This window comes from Schistocerca nitens, chromosome 1 (assembly GCF_023898315.1).
Source record: "Schistocerca nitens isolate TAMUIC-IGC-003100 chromosome 1, iqSchNite1.1, whole genome shotgun sequence".
In the NCBI taxonomy this organism is placed as follows: domain Eukaryota; kingdom Metazoa; phylum Arthropoda; class Insecta; order Orthoptera; family Acrididae; genus Schistocerca; species Schistocerca nitens.
Window position 1 is genome coordinate 113,770,338 of NC_064614.1, and position 15,790 is coordinate 113,786,127.

General features: G+C 40.8%; 1 protein-coding gene across 1 annotated transcript in view; it reads right to left on the reverse strand.

The window, feature by feature from the left end:
* Window positions 1-15,790, reverse strand: part of LOC126234649 (ionotropic receptor 25a-like) — a 313,787-nt gene that overhangs the window by 131,614 nt on the left and 166,383 nt on the right. The window contains exon 7 of the mRNA XM_049943384.1: window positions 9,116-9,349. Within this exon, the coding sequence (XP_049799341.1) occupies window positions 9,116-9,349 (234 nt within the window). The remainder of the gene's footprint in view (window positions 1-9,115; window positions 9,350-15,790) is intronic.

Sequence of the window (15,790 nt, forward strand, 5' to 3'; positions counted from 1 at the left end):
GTGACACAACTGCTCACGATGTGGAAAATATGTCGCTAGTTAGCTCTGCGTACGCTGTAAGTGATAAGCGTAGTACCAATTGTCATGGAGAATGTTCGACGAAAACGTCTGGCTTACCCTGTACTGGCGGGCCAACTGCCTGGTACAGACACGGCGGTCGCCTTCCACAGTGTTAATCACATTTTCCTCCAAATATGGTGTCCGAACATTTTGGGTACGTTCTTAATGATTTCCTTCTTTCTGAGACGACCCTGCCTCAGAAAAACGGCGAAACACTGTAGCAAACATTGAATCCTGTGGTTGTTGTCGACTGGGATGGGTCTCTTGATACAACCTTGCTCCTCATCACCCACTGCCATTTGCCTTTTCGTAAGTAAACAACAGGTCGGCAAGCTCTCGATTCGCATACGGAACCATTGTGTACAACGCTGTATCAAGTCCATTATGAAGTGAGTCAGCAAGAGAGGTGAATCAGACACAACATTACCAATGACTATGGCAGGGGAGGGCGCTAGGCCGTGATGTATGAAAACAGTACCACCCTCCCGGAGGAAACTATACATACTCTAAATGTGGCTGCATGGTACAGCGCGTGTTAATCCATCGTCAAGTAAAAGAAACTCCAATTGAAAATGATACAAATAAGGTCTTTGGAAGAGTCATTAATTGGTTTTCTGCAGATGGGCTTGCTCTAAACTCTGAAAAAACACAGTACATTAAATTTTCTGCTGCAAAAAGTACAGTTCCTTCAATAAATATGATGCGTCAACAGAAGTCAGTAGACAGGGTGGAGCATACTAAGTTTTTGGGTGTACATATAGATGAGAATCTTAATTGGAAAACTGATATTTTGGATCTTCTAAAGCGACTAGGTTGAGCAACTTTTTCAATCAAAATAATTGCCAATTTTGAGGATATAGAAATTAGTAAGCTAACATACTTTGCATACTTGCATTCTCTGATGTCATACGGAATAATATTTTGGGGTAACTCAACACTTAGACAAAAAGTATCTCCTGCTCAAAAGAAAGTGGTTAGAATAATGTGTGGGGTTCACAGTCGCACATCTTGTAGGGATCTTTCTAAAAGATTGGGTATTCTTACAACAGCCTCACAGTACATTTACTCACTAATGACATTTGTTCTCAACCACATGGACCAGTTTACAAACAACAGTGACACTCATAATGATAATACCAGAAGAAAGAAAGCCTTACACTATCCTCTACTTAACCTATCTTTGGCAAAGAAAGGGGTAAAATATGCTGCTGTAAAACTTCTCGATATATTACCAGATGAAATAAAATGTCTGACAGACATCAGTAACAGTTTCAAAAATAAATTGAAATCATATCTCCTTGACAACTCCTTCTCTACCATAGATGAATTCTTGAACAGGAATAAATAGATCTGTAAATCAGTATTTGCATGTTGTGCCATTTAAGGGAATGGGGTAAATAATAGAAATATTAATCTTGAACACTGTGCTGTAATATTAAAAAATCTTGTTTCATATGTGCATTTCTTGTGCACTTGACACGTTCCACATCATAACTGCTACTGTAGCGTGCTACTGACCAAAGGAACACGCAACCAACTAAATAACTAACTAACTAACAGTCTCTGTAACAATGTATGATTGAATAAGTGGACATAAGTTCATTAGACCTTTTTTGTTCCGTGTCCTATCATCGTTCAGTCCTAGAGTTTGTACATGGTGAAAAAAGTCACCCTGTATATATTTATTTAAAAAGGCAGTAATAATAGCTACTACACAGTTAAACATTACTCAGAGTAGGGTTTATAAACGAAACGGGACAACTACACACTCTGTCACACTAAAATAGATAATCACATTGTAATGGAGAAAATCTTGTATCAAAATTTATAGTGCACTGTAACAATATTAATTGTTATTCTCCATTCTCCTGAGGTAAACATCTCACTCGTGTTGCGGGAAGAAGCGGACTCATTTTTCCAGACGTACTGCGGTAGGACATGGAGGTGTGCCTGGAGCATGGTATCATGTGTGTGGTCCTGGAGTCAGTTTTGCGGACAGACTGAAAGGATGACGAGGGAAATAGCAGCACGTTCATGGACCACTGTAATGAAACAGCGATAAACTGCTTTCTTATTATATAAGTTATCTTGTGCAAACTGTGCATGATCAGAAACGTATTGTACAATAGGGACAAGCCGAATGAGGCAGTGCAGTCGTTAAGACAATGACATCATATTCGGCAGGATGGAGTCTGCTCTGTCGGCCGATCCTAATTTAGATTTCCTGTGGTTTTCCTAAACTAATATACACTACTGGCCATTAAAATTGCTGCACCACGAAATTGACGTGCTATAGAAGCGAAATTTAACCGACAGGAAGAAGATGCTGTGATATGCAAATGATTAGCTTTTCAGAGCATTCACACAAGGTTGGCGCCGGTCGCGATACCTACAACGTGCTGACATGAGGAAAGTTTCCAACCGATTTCTCGTACACAAACAGCAGTTGACCGGTGTTGCCTGGTGAAACGTTGTTGTGATGCCTCGTGTAAAGAGGAGAAATGCGTACCATCACGTTTCCGACTTTGATAAAGGTCGGATTGTAGCCTATCGCGATAGCGGTTTATCGTATCGCGACATTGCTACTCGTGTTGGTCGAGATCTAATGACTGTTTGCAGAATATCGAATCGGTGGGTTCAGGAGAATAATACGGAACGCCGTGCTGGATCCCAACGGCCTCGTATCACTAGCAGTCGAGATGACAGGCATCTTATCCGCATGGCTGTAACGGATCGTGTTGCATGTTGCAGGTCCTGTACGGGCCTTTCTGGATACAGAAAATGTTCGACTGCTGCCCTGGCCAGCACATTCTCATGATCTCTTATCATTTGAAAACGTCTGGTCAATGGTGGCCGAGCAACTGGCTTGTCACAATACGCCAGTCACTACTCTTGATGAACTGTGGTATCGTGTTAAAGCTGCATGGGCAGCTGTACCTGTACACGCCATCCAAGCTCTGTTTGACTCAATGCCCAGGCGTATCAAGGCCGTTATTACGGCCAGAGGTGGTTGTTCTGGGTACTGATTTATCAGGATATTATGCACCCAAATTGCGTGAAAATGTTATCACATTCCAGTTGTAGTATAATATATTTGTCAAATGAATACCCGTTTATCATGTGCATTTCTTCTTGGTGTATCAATTTTAATGGCCAGTAGTGTACTTTAAGAAGGTTTAGAGGCCATGTTGATTTACCAGCAAGAGCTGCTGATAAAATTTCTTTATTGAACAACCAGTTTTGGCCACAGATTATTATCAGGTTGTAAATGTTTTGATGTACCTGCTGATAGTCTGCAGCCGGAAACTGGTTGTTCAATAAACAAATTTTATGAACATTTCTGAACGTTTTTCCTAATTCATATCCTGCGAGATCCCACAATTTTAAACATGGCTGGCAGCAGCAACCGTAAATAAATTCTCAATGTCCAAAGTATACAGCCAACTGGTTGCATAAGTTTAATGTAAGAAACTTTGACCAGGTTTCGATACCACTAAGGGTAACTTCTTCAGGAGGAAGTCACATAAATTACATTGTGAACATACATGATAAGCAAAAGAGCTCAAGTGAAACAACAGAAAATATGATGTAAAGCTCTCCAGGGAAACAGTAAAAATTGTTACACAGATAGAGCTTGTTAAAAGAGAAGACATTATGTTATGTAATTTACGTGACTTCCTTCTGAAAAAGATACCCTTAGTGGTATTGAAACCTGGTCAAGGTTTTTACATTAAACTTATGCAACCACTTGGCTGTATAATTCATATATTCGAAATGTCAGGATGGTTCCTTCAGTGGGTGCACAGGCGACCACCTATCTTATCCTCCTAACAACATATATCCTATATTTATATATATTTGAGATATTTATTTTCATTATGATAACAAAACCTATATTATTGTCAAATGGTCCCTGTATGAATAAATAAATCAGTAAAAAATATTGTGAGAGGCGTTTGGGAGAAAGACGCCCTTAAAGCAATAATTAAGAAGATGTAAATGTTGTAGTACCTCACTAATGATATATATAATAAGAAATAAATATACCTCAATGCTGTAGACACTACTTCACAGTTATTCGACCAGGAGCACTTTATGCAGGAGAATTTTTAACTCTAAACGAAAAGGCGATGATACAAGCATTGGTAAACACAGAAAGAAAAATACTAAGGAAAATTGCGGGACAAATTAAAGAGCAAACACGATACACAGGACCAAATAATAGTGAATGTTACACATGCACTGAAAAAATTACAGACTTGATAGGGAAAAGAAGAAAACTTTCTGTAGCCTCATACAAAGAATGAATACCAACAGACCGACAAAGAGCCTATTCATTCATTTCGATAACCTAAAAATGGATGAGACATGGTGCAAAGTAATTGGAAGGGACAGAGAAGAAATCCTAATCACTCCGCAAGATACTGAGGCAAGAGTGCTACTCAGAAAGAAATTGCAAGATTCCAAAGGTTTCCATGGAAAACAGATGATGACGGGAGTCACTTGGACAGAAGAAAGAAGGGAGAAACCTCGAGAAATGATGAGAGAAACATGGAAGAAAATAAAGGAAAAACACTTGAAATAAACTAAGTACAGAATAGCTCATGCGTAGAAGAAGAAGAAAAAAGAGTGCACTCAGCTTCATGAGGAAGAGTGAAGAGATGGAAGGCAAATAGCGGAACCAAAGCTTGGAAAACTGACAGCCATTGGGACAGTAATATGTCTACTTCATTCCCTTCAGACCAGAATCAAATGACGTCACTAGCAGACCAAGACATGGAGGTCGGTTGGCATCGTGTGGCCTTCAGGTCCTTACTGTGTAGGTCATGTTTAGAAATACATCCTGTACAACAATATACAGTTAATGACAGATATAGTTATCCCTGGCTACCACCCTATAATTAGGCATGGGCACTTCTGGAGTGGAGGTTCCTACTAGGGCGTTTTGAGGGAGATGGTCAACATCTGACCTTGGTTTTAAGAAACGTTTAAGGGAGATTTAGCAGCAATAAATTTCAGCTGCACAAGACCGTCGAATTTTCTTGGAATTGGCTACAATGGGGATATAAATATAAAAGAACTGGCATATTTTGCTTACTTTTACTCTATTACGTCATACGGTACCATGTTGTGGGTAATTGCACAAACCGAAAGAAGCGTGGAACAAGACTTAGGTGTGGTGCAAATTCAGAGATTAAAATTACACACAAGTGTTGTAAATATGTTTGTTATATTTTTCTAACATATGCCACACTACGACTGTCCTCTCATTTTTTGGTCTGTGGAATGAAAAATAATGTAAACTAACCTAAACATAACAATTTATTTGTTCACTGCATGTAATACACAAATATAATCACAATACAATCCGACAAATTTGCCCAACCTAAATAACTACTTGTCCAGATGCAAATTACAAAATGTTTCAAGCAAATGTTCTTTAGCCGTCAGGGGGACATCAATCAGCATGATTGCCTTCGTTGTAGCTTTGCTTTTTACAAAGATGTGAACAGCGGTATGACTTTTTAAAATGGCACCATGTATTTTTTTATTCGGTAATTCATTTGTAATTTGCATATGGACAAACAGTGGTCAAGATCAATGGGACACCCTGTAAATCTTGTGGTCCCTACAAGTACTTATGTGCAGAAGCTGCAGAATTCTACAGTCTTCTACCTTCTAGTGAAAATCAAAAATACTCCTTGCAGTTATAATAAAAATGGTTTCTATCATAAGCTCTGACTTTATCAGTCTGCTGTTGCTTCTCTGAACAGGGAATCAACTCTTTCGAAGCATTCAGAAATTTTCTTGCGTTGTGTGAGTGAGTTGCGAAATAAATAACATAATGAGGGTCTCTATAATCTACTTGTACGGCTCCTTGTTGATCATTGTGTTATTTGTACCACAGTTACTGACCGGTACGAGGCGAGCACCTCGGTAGGTTGCCAGTACAGTACTGAGAAGTGAACATTTCCCCTGTCACGAACCCGCTAGATGCGTAGGCTACGGCATTCCTTGTTCAATCTTCGCATTTCCTTGATCCAAACTCTCTTCTTTCCGTAAAATCAAGAACGGGAATAACACTGTATGTCGACAACAGTGTCGAGTATTATACGAAACCTTTACGAGACCTATCGATCATGGTACTTGAACTATCGATTGTACTTCAATAGTGATCAGTGACGAAATATACGGGAGAAAGAGGCGTTCAGTAAGGGAGTCGCGAGGGGTAAGAGAATACTGCCGTAATACGGGAGAGACCTGGTCACCCCAGTGCTTACCAGCGCGATGGCCTTGAGGAAGGCGTCGTAGTTGCCGGTAGCGTTGGGCAAAAGAGCTCAAGTGAAACAACAGAAAATATGATGTAAAGCTCTCCAGGGAAACAGTAAAAATTGTTACACAGATAGAGCTTGTTAAAAGAGAAGACATAATGTTATGTAATTTACGTGACTTCCTTCTGAAAAAGATACCCTTAGTGGTATTGAAACCTGGTCAAGGTTTTTACATTAAACTTATGCAACCACTTGGCTGTATAATTCATATATTCGAAATGTCAGGATGGTTCCTTCAGTGGGTGCACAGGCGACCACCTATCTTATCCTCCTAACAACATATATCCTATATTTATATATATTTGAGATATTTATTTTCATTATGATAACAAAACCTATATTATTGTCAAATGGTCCCTGTATGAATAAATAAATCAATAAAAAATATTGTGGGAGGCGTTTGGGAGAAAGACGCCCTTAAAGCAATAATTAAGAAGATGTAAATGTTGTAGTACCTCACTAATGATATATATAATAAGAAATAAATATACCTCAATGCTGTAGACACTACTTCACAGTTATTCGACCGGAGCACTTTATGCAGGAGAAGTTTTAACTGTAAACGAAAAGGCGATGATAGAACATTGGTAAACACAGAAAGAAAAATACTAAGGAAAATTGCGGGACAAATTAAAGAGCAAACACGATACACAGGACCAAATAATAGTGGATGTTACACATGCACTGAAAAAATTACAGACTTGATAGGGAAAAGAAGAAAACTTTCTGTAGCCTCATACAAAGAATGAATACCAACAGACCGACAAAGAGCCTATTCATTCATTTCGATAACCTAAAAATGGATGAGACATGGTGCAAAGTAATTGGAAGGGACAGAGAAGAAATCCTAATCACTCCGCAAGATACTGAGGCAAGAGTGCTACTCAGAAAGAAATTGCAAGATTCCAAAGGTTTCCATGGAAAACAGATGATGACGGGAGTCACTTGGACAGAAGAAAGAAGGGAGAAACCTCGAGAAATGATGAGAGAAACATGGAAGAAAATAAAGGAAAAACACTTGAAATAAACTAAGTACAGAATAGCTCATGCGTAGAAGAAGTAGAAAAAAGAGTGCACTCAGCTTCATGAGGAAGAGTGAATAGATGGAAGGCAAATAGCGGAACCAAAGCTTGGAAAGCTGACAGCCATTGGGACAGTAATATGTCTACTTCATTCCCTTCAGACCAGAATCAAATGACGTCACTAGCAGACCAAGACATGGAGGTCGGTTGGCATCGTGTGGCCTTCAGGTCCTTACTGTGTAGGTCATGTTTAGAAATACATCCTGTACAACAATATACAGTTAATGACAGATATAGTTATCCCTGGCTACCACCCTATAATTAGGCATGGGCACTTCTGGAGTGGAGGTTCCTACTAGGGCGTTTTGAGGGAGATGGTCAACATCTGACCTTGGTTTTAAGAAACGTTTAAGGGAGATTTAGCAGCAATAAATTTCAGCTGCACAAGACCGTCGAATTTTCTTGGAATTGGCTACACTGGGGATATAAATATAAAAGAACTGGCATATTTTGTTTACTTTTACTCTATTACGTCATACGGTACCATGTTGTGGGTAATTGCACAAACCGAAAGAAGCGTGGAACAAGACTTAGGTGTGGTGCAAATTCAGAGATTAAAATTACACACAAGTGTTGTAAATATGTTTGTTATATTTTTCTAACATATGCCACACTACGACTGTCCTCTCATTTTTTGGTCTGTGGAATGAAAAATAATGTAAACTAACCTAAACATAACAATTTATTTGTTCACTGCATGTAATACACAAATATAATCACAATACAATCCGACAAATTTGCCCAACCTAAATAACTACTTGTCCAGATGCAAATTACAAAATGTTTCAAGCAAATGTTCTTTAGCCGTCAGGGGGACATCAATCAGCATGATTGCCTTCGTTGTAGCTTTGCTTTTTACAAAGATGTGAACAGCGGTATGACTTTTTAAAATGGCACCATGTATTTTTTTATTCGGTAATTCATTTGTAATTTGCATATGGACAAACAGTGGTCAAGATCAATGGGACACCCTGTAAATCTTGTGGTCCCTACAAGTACTTATGTGCAGAAGCTGCAGAATTCTACAGTCTTCTACCTTCTAGTGAAAATCAAAAATACTCTTTGCAGTTATAATAAAAATGGTTTCTATCATAAGCTCTGACTTTATCAGTCTGCTGTTGCTTCTCTGAACAGGGAATCAACTCTTTCGAAGCATTCAGAAATTTTCTTGCGTTGTGTGAGTGAGTTGCGAAATAAATAACATAATGAGGGTCTCTATAATCTACTTGTACGGCTCCTTGTTGATCATTGTGTTATTTGTACCACAGTTACTGATCGGTACGAGGCGAGCACATCGGTAGGTTGCCAGTACAGTACTGAGAAGTGAACATTTCCCCTGTCACGAACCCGCTAGATGCGTAGGCTACGGCATTCCTTGTTCAATCTTCGCATTTCCTTGATCCAAACTCTCTTCTTTCCGTAAAATCAAGAACGCGAATAACACTGTATGTCGACAACAGTGTCGAGTATTATACGAAACCTTTACGAGACCTATCGATCATGGTACTTGAACTATCGATTGTACTTCAATAGTGATCAGTGACGAAATATACGGGAGAAAGAGGCGTTCAGTAAGGGAGTCGCGAGGGGTAAGAGAATACTGCCGTAATACGGGAGAGACCTGGTCACCCCAGTGCTTACCAGCGCGATGGCCCTGAGGAAGGCGTCGTAGTTGCCGGTGGCGTTGGGCGGCGGCTCGGTGGCGTCCTCGGCGTCCACGCCCCCGCCCCCGTCGCCCTCGTCGTCCGACGGCGAGCCGGCGTTGGCGGCGCTGCACTGCTTGGCCACCGGCCGCACCTCCAGCCCCTTGCTGTGCAGCTCCGTCAGCGCCTCCACCACGGCGGACAGCGCCGCTCGCAGGTACGCGGGCGCCACCTGCATCCAGTGGCAGATACAGAACCTCGAGGAGGGGGCGCTAAAGGTATCTTGAACTACCTTCAGTTTTACCGTAATAAAAAATAATCAAGTCACATGCTAAGTTTAAGGAAGTTTTATTTAACCTGAATATACAAGACAATGCCATCTTATGATACGAAGGCCACTCCGAAAGAAATGCACTCTATTTTTTTAAAATCCGTCTTTTATTCTACATGTTTGAAAGTTTTACAGTGTGTAGATACATCCTTTAGGAACAATATTTTCATTTCTTCACATAATTTCCATCCCTCTCAACTGCCTTACGCCATCTTGGAACCAGCGCCTGTATACCCGCACGGTAAAATTCTGGACCAACCTGTTGGAGGCACTGTTTGGCAGCGTGCACAAGGGAGTCATCATCTTCAAACCTTGTTCCATGAAGAGAGTCTTTCAGTTTCCCAAAGAGATGATAGTCACATGGAGCCAGATCAGGATTGTAAGGCGGATGTTTCAGTGTTGTCCATCCGAGTTTTGTGATCGCTTCCATTGTTTTTGACTGACATGTGGCCGTGCATTGTCGTGCAACAGCAAAACATCCTGCTTTTGCCGATGTGGTCTAACACGACTCAGTCGAGCTTCAATTTTCTTCACTGTCGTCATATATGCATAAGAATTTATGGTGGTTCCACTTGGCATGATGTCTACAAGCAAGAGTCCTTCGGAATCGAAAAACACCGTAGCCATAACTTTTCCAGCAGAAGGTGTGGTTTTGAATTTTTTTTTCTTGGGTGAATTTGCATTGCCTCTTCGTCTCTGGTGAAAAATGATGGAGCCTTGTTTCATCACTTGTCACAATTCTTCCAAGAAATTCATCTCCACCATTCCTGTACTGTTCCAAAAGTTTGCTACATACCGTTTTTCTTGTTTCTTTGTGAGCCACTGTCGACATCCTGCGAACCCACCTGGCAACAACCTTTTTTAACGCCAACACTTTCAGTATTCTGCAACACTTCCTTCCCCTATCCCAACGTAGCGTGACAATTCTTTCGCTGTGATGCGTCTGTCAGCAGTCACCAATCCATTAACTCTCTGCACATTCTTTGGAGTGCGTGCAGTATGAGGCCTGTCGCTGCGAGGACAATCCTCAATATTGCCGTGCCCGCTTTCATCACGTAACCTGCTTGTCCACCGACTAACTGTATTGCGATCGACAGCAGCATCTCCATACACCTTTTTCAACCTCTTGTGGATGTTTCCCACTGTCTTGCTTTCACGGCACAGGAATTCTATGACAGAAAGTTGCTTCTGATGAACGTCAAGTGTAGCAGCCACCTTGAAGACATGCTGTGACGGCGCCACTCACGGGAACAGTTTGAACTTAGATTGAAAACAAGCGGGAAGGATGTATCTACACACTATAAAACTTTCACACATTCCGAATGAAAACGGTATTTTTACAGAAATAGTGTGCATTTCTTTTGGAATGGCCCTCGTACAAAAAAGTTACAATTGTGGTTCTCCTCCTTAAATGATGAATTCTATGCGCCTGTTCTTCCTGGCAAATTGGTTAATTACATCGTTAATAGGACCATCAATGTCAGGGTGAGTGTTCAACAGAGCTAAGCCATTAAGTCGCTCCTCCTTCATTGTCGACCTCAGCCATGTCTTTGTATGCCCCAATGTTGAAAAACTTCTTTATACTGTAGCAATTGATGCAGGTAGACAAGCAAATATTTTGTACAGCGCGTGAAAAGTAGGACAGTCAGATCTAGGACAAACAGACAACGCTTGCATAACAGAATCATGATCATTAAGGGCGTTTATGCTCGTTTGCTTGTATTAAAGGATCTCTCCAATTAGTCTCTCTTTAATCACAAAGAGTGATTCTTCTTCAAAGAATGGTAGCTCATTTGGCAATATGCGGCCGCGCATTATCGTGGTGCAACATCCAGCCTGCTTCACGGAAATGTGGTCTTCCGCCCCTGATATGGACTTGCAATGTTTTCAGGACATCCCTGTAGTATTGTCCAGTTACTGATGTGTGTGCAGGTACTGACAAAACCATTCCAAGAATATCAAAAACTGAGATGACCATGACCTTCCCAGCAGAAGCAACCACTTTTGCTTTTTGGGGATTGGTGATGAAGGAGATGCCACACTGAGCTTTGCCGTTTGCTCTCCGGATCAAAATGATGTAGCCAAGTTTCATCAACAGTGATTACATTTGAAAGGAACTCCGGACCTTCCTCTAACATCAATTTTAACTGCATGCAGACCTGCACGCGAATGTCCTTTTGTTCGGGAGTAAACAGTCTTGGAACCTATCGCGCACAAACACGTGTCATGTGAAATTATTCTGTCACCAACGTGTGGTGGCACCCAATGAAATGTTCAGTATTTCAGAAAGTGATTTTCAGGTAATTCGTCGATCATCTCTCACAGCGACAGCAGTAGTGTTGATGTTTTCTTCCGTACGAGCAGCAACTGGAGCACCGGGTCCACCTTCCTTTGAAATTGCTTGTCTCTCCTCTTTAAACATTTTAAACCACCTTCGAGCTGCGTTGTAGGGAAAAACAGATTCTTCATAGGCCGTCTGTAACGTTGGTAGGCCTCAGCTGAAGATCTGTTGAGACGAAAGCAGAATTTCAAAGTCTCATATTGTTCCTCGCGTGTTATCTCCATTGCAGCGGTTGGCGATACTGAACATGTCTGACCGTGCCCGCTACTCACTGGCGGGAAGCAGGAGTCACAACAATGAAACTACTACGGCGTGTTTGTTGCACATTAAGCTAACAGAATATCATAAGATTAAATTTTAGCGCGAGAAATTATGACCATAAAAAAATTATGCTCATTCTTTACTGAACAGCCCTCGTATGTTTGAATTTTACATGAATGTAAACTAGCTTCCTATTCGGCTACGTATCGAAGGTTCTCTGTACAAGAAAACAGTAGAATATTCGCGACTTTTCTCGAACACATGCCAGACAGAATAACATATCGAGATCACTAGAACGGCCGCGACTTTTCTCGTGGGTATGTGTTACCTATGTATGTGCCAGTCAGAAACGTATAAAATACGATGACGCGGACGCGCCTGCTACATAGGAAAGTACAACTACTCCATAACTCGATTCAGCCGCGTTGACTGGCGAAAGAAACGAACGAAAAGCGTGCGGGGGCTGACTTGGGGGGGGGGGGGCGCTGGTGGCAATGCGGGCGACCCCGCAAGGGGCCACTGCCTGCAGCCGAATGCAAAAAGCATCTACCACAATTTTAACAGCATCTAGCTACGCGTGAGAGGACGTCAACATTTACATTAATTTATCTTTGTTGATGGTCCATTACCTAGTTAACTAGGCATTACATTTTGATATACATTCCTGGAGGCGATCTGCAATGTCTAATTGAAGATAATTTCACAAGCCAATATAGCTAAAAAAGCATTCTGTTGGATGACCGGTTTCGAGAGAGCTGTGCTTACATCATCGGATCTGCAAGAGGATGAACAGAAGTTTATGCAAAATATTTTACAATCATGGTATTACAACTTGACAAACTGTCTTGTTAAATAACCTATGGAATCACAATGTAACTTATGCTTTAAAATTTTTGCAACACATTGTCCGTCAATGTTGGATATCGCATTACATTCCATACGCCCTTTTCAAATGGCTCTGAGCACTATGGGACTTAACAACTATGGTCATCAGTCCCCTAGAACTTAGAACTACTTAAACCTAACTAACCTAAGGACGTCACACAACACCCAGTCATCACGAGGCAGAGAAAATCCCTGACCCCGCCGGGACTCGAACCCGGGAACCCGGGCGCGGGAAGCGAGAACGCTACCGCACGACCACGAGCTGCGGACACGCCCTTTTCACTACCATGAAGATCATTACTCATCGGTTTGTCGAATACAAGAGTATTACGTACAAACATAAACATAACTATATTGGACTACAAGTGTTCACGTTCATCAGCAACTGTCAACTGACAGTGGTGTAAACACAACGACTACCATTTATGTGCACCAGGTTGCGGTATGGCGGTTGGCTGAATTAGCGTCTTGTACGTAGTATAAAACGTAGATGCAGAATTCCTTATAGCTGATAATACGTTATTGAAGTCCATTTGAAGATGTGCACACAAAACAGGATAACCCTAAAATGGAAAAATCTGAAGAAAAGCGCTGCCATCTCTTACTAGATACGGGAAGTATCAAAATTGCCATCGCTCTAATCCCTAAATATCACCTTAGGATGTAATACAACACAGAGAATGTATTGCATTTCGTTAGACATGATTTCTGTAATGTCAACAACGGACCAACCGTCCACTACACTCCAGCTTTCCTCTAGCGGAAAGAAACTGAACAGCTGAGTAGCAGGATAGACAACTCTGTACCAAATGATAGACAGACAACAGTTAATAAACTGAAATTTGAATAGGGTTGGGGGTAGAGGTAGATTATATTGGAATTAATGAAAGTCTAAAAATGAAATATAAGCCTTGTGTAATATGTAATATTAATCTGTTTAAGAACCAAGTTGAGAAAGTTTGAAGTGTTCAGTTGTCGCATTCAGTACAATACAAATAGCGAACATGGTAGAGGTAGAAATGGGAAATGTTGACAAAAATGTGAAAATCAGTGGAAATTATCGGAAGAGGAAGCATAAGCCACAGAGTTGGCGCAAAGGAATAGAGAAGAAGAAGCGAAACAGTGGTAAAATAGTACAGTAATTATAAGGGTGCAATGAAAAGGGTAAAATGACAAGGTTCAAATTGCGCCTGCGCGAGAGAACTTGTTTCGTGATCTCTGGAATCTAAGTGACAGCGATATTCAAAGTTCTTACATATTTGGATGCGTGAATATGAATCTTGTCAAAATTTTTCGGAAAGACACGCTTACAAGCCTATGAAAATTCTCAGAAACATACCTTTTCTCCCGTAAATATATAATGAAATTAGGGAGCGTCTGTTTTTGAACTAAGATAAGTTTCTAACATGTATAAGTTAAGTTTACAGTTTCCTTATACTGGGTACAAAATCTCAAAGAAACAGTTTTTAAAAAGCAAACCGTACATCCATGCAGTATTTTGTGACTTATTCTCAAGGAGGGAGGATTCACGGACTTTAAGGCAAAGGAATGGTTTGGTTGCCCTTATCAGAAGAGGGGTTTTATGTTTCCCAGAGGCATTACAACAAATCTTCGTTGTAATTCTATCGTTACCTTTTAATAGCTTTTGCACAGTCATCTAATGTGGAAGCTTATATCTTACTGAATAGCAACCAATAAAAAAATGCCAGATTCATGCATGTTAATACTTGATATGGAGTCAACCTGTCAAAGAAAATAAGATTTTGTAATTCCTTTCCTAATGTAACCCCTGGAGGACTTCCACTGCACTGAACCACATGAAAATCCGTCATCTAGCGGTTCCATTATTGATTTTTAAACTGTCCTTTGTCGTCATTTTGAACTAAAGTTATTCAATTTATTTCCGGTTGTTTCAATCTAGGAAAGGCGAAGTTCTAACACCAAATTCAGTACCAATGTTTTCTGACGATTCTCCTTTATTCATAATGTACAGTGCGATTAACTTTTTGTCCATGGACACTAGCAGTTTATTTAGCTTTGATGTCATTTTACATTCGCAACAAACGGAGGCACCAGAGTACTATTAACTAACATCGCGCCAGGATATGTGTGCGGTAGTTGGCTGAATTTAAACTTAATAAATGTGGTACTAGGCTGCTGTGCTACTAAATGCCATGTCTCAAAAAAATTGAAAAGACATGTTCAGGGATAACCGGAGATCCGAAATAATGGGACCCCGATTAACGAGGTTTGACTTTAAATAGTGTATCCTCTGATGAGTCACAGCAGTGAGGAAACATATTTGGGTGAGAAGGAAACAAAACTATGTTTTTGCACAAGGTGGACCTGATCTCCAACTGCAAAGTTCTTTATTGTTTGATGAAATAGTTACAATTTAGTATTTTTCAATTCTATTTTCCTTTTTTTTCTCTGGAAGGAAGTGCTTCTCTTGAAACATTCTTATAATGTATAAGTTCTGTCATTCATTGTATCATACCTAAAGTTTCCCATGAGAGTATCGTTTTTAGGTAATGGGGATCTGCTGTCAAGACTGGAACGCGAGTGGTGCTATAACTTTCTGACAGCTGACCATAGAGCCACAGAAATGCTGGCGAGGCAGCGGCGAGTGGAATTCGGCGCACGAACTGATAGTTTGATGAACGAGACGCGACCGACAAGGAGGCGGTTCCCGATCTGATATCCAATTGTCCGGCTGTCCAGCTAGAATCTCGGGCCATCAGAACTGGATCTGGGTCATCGGAATAGAGCTGGGCGTCTGAAACATTGAAGGGCACTCAGTGTGCGAGCATCGACCAACCCGTTGCCAGGTTACAGCACAACACGCGATTACAGCC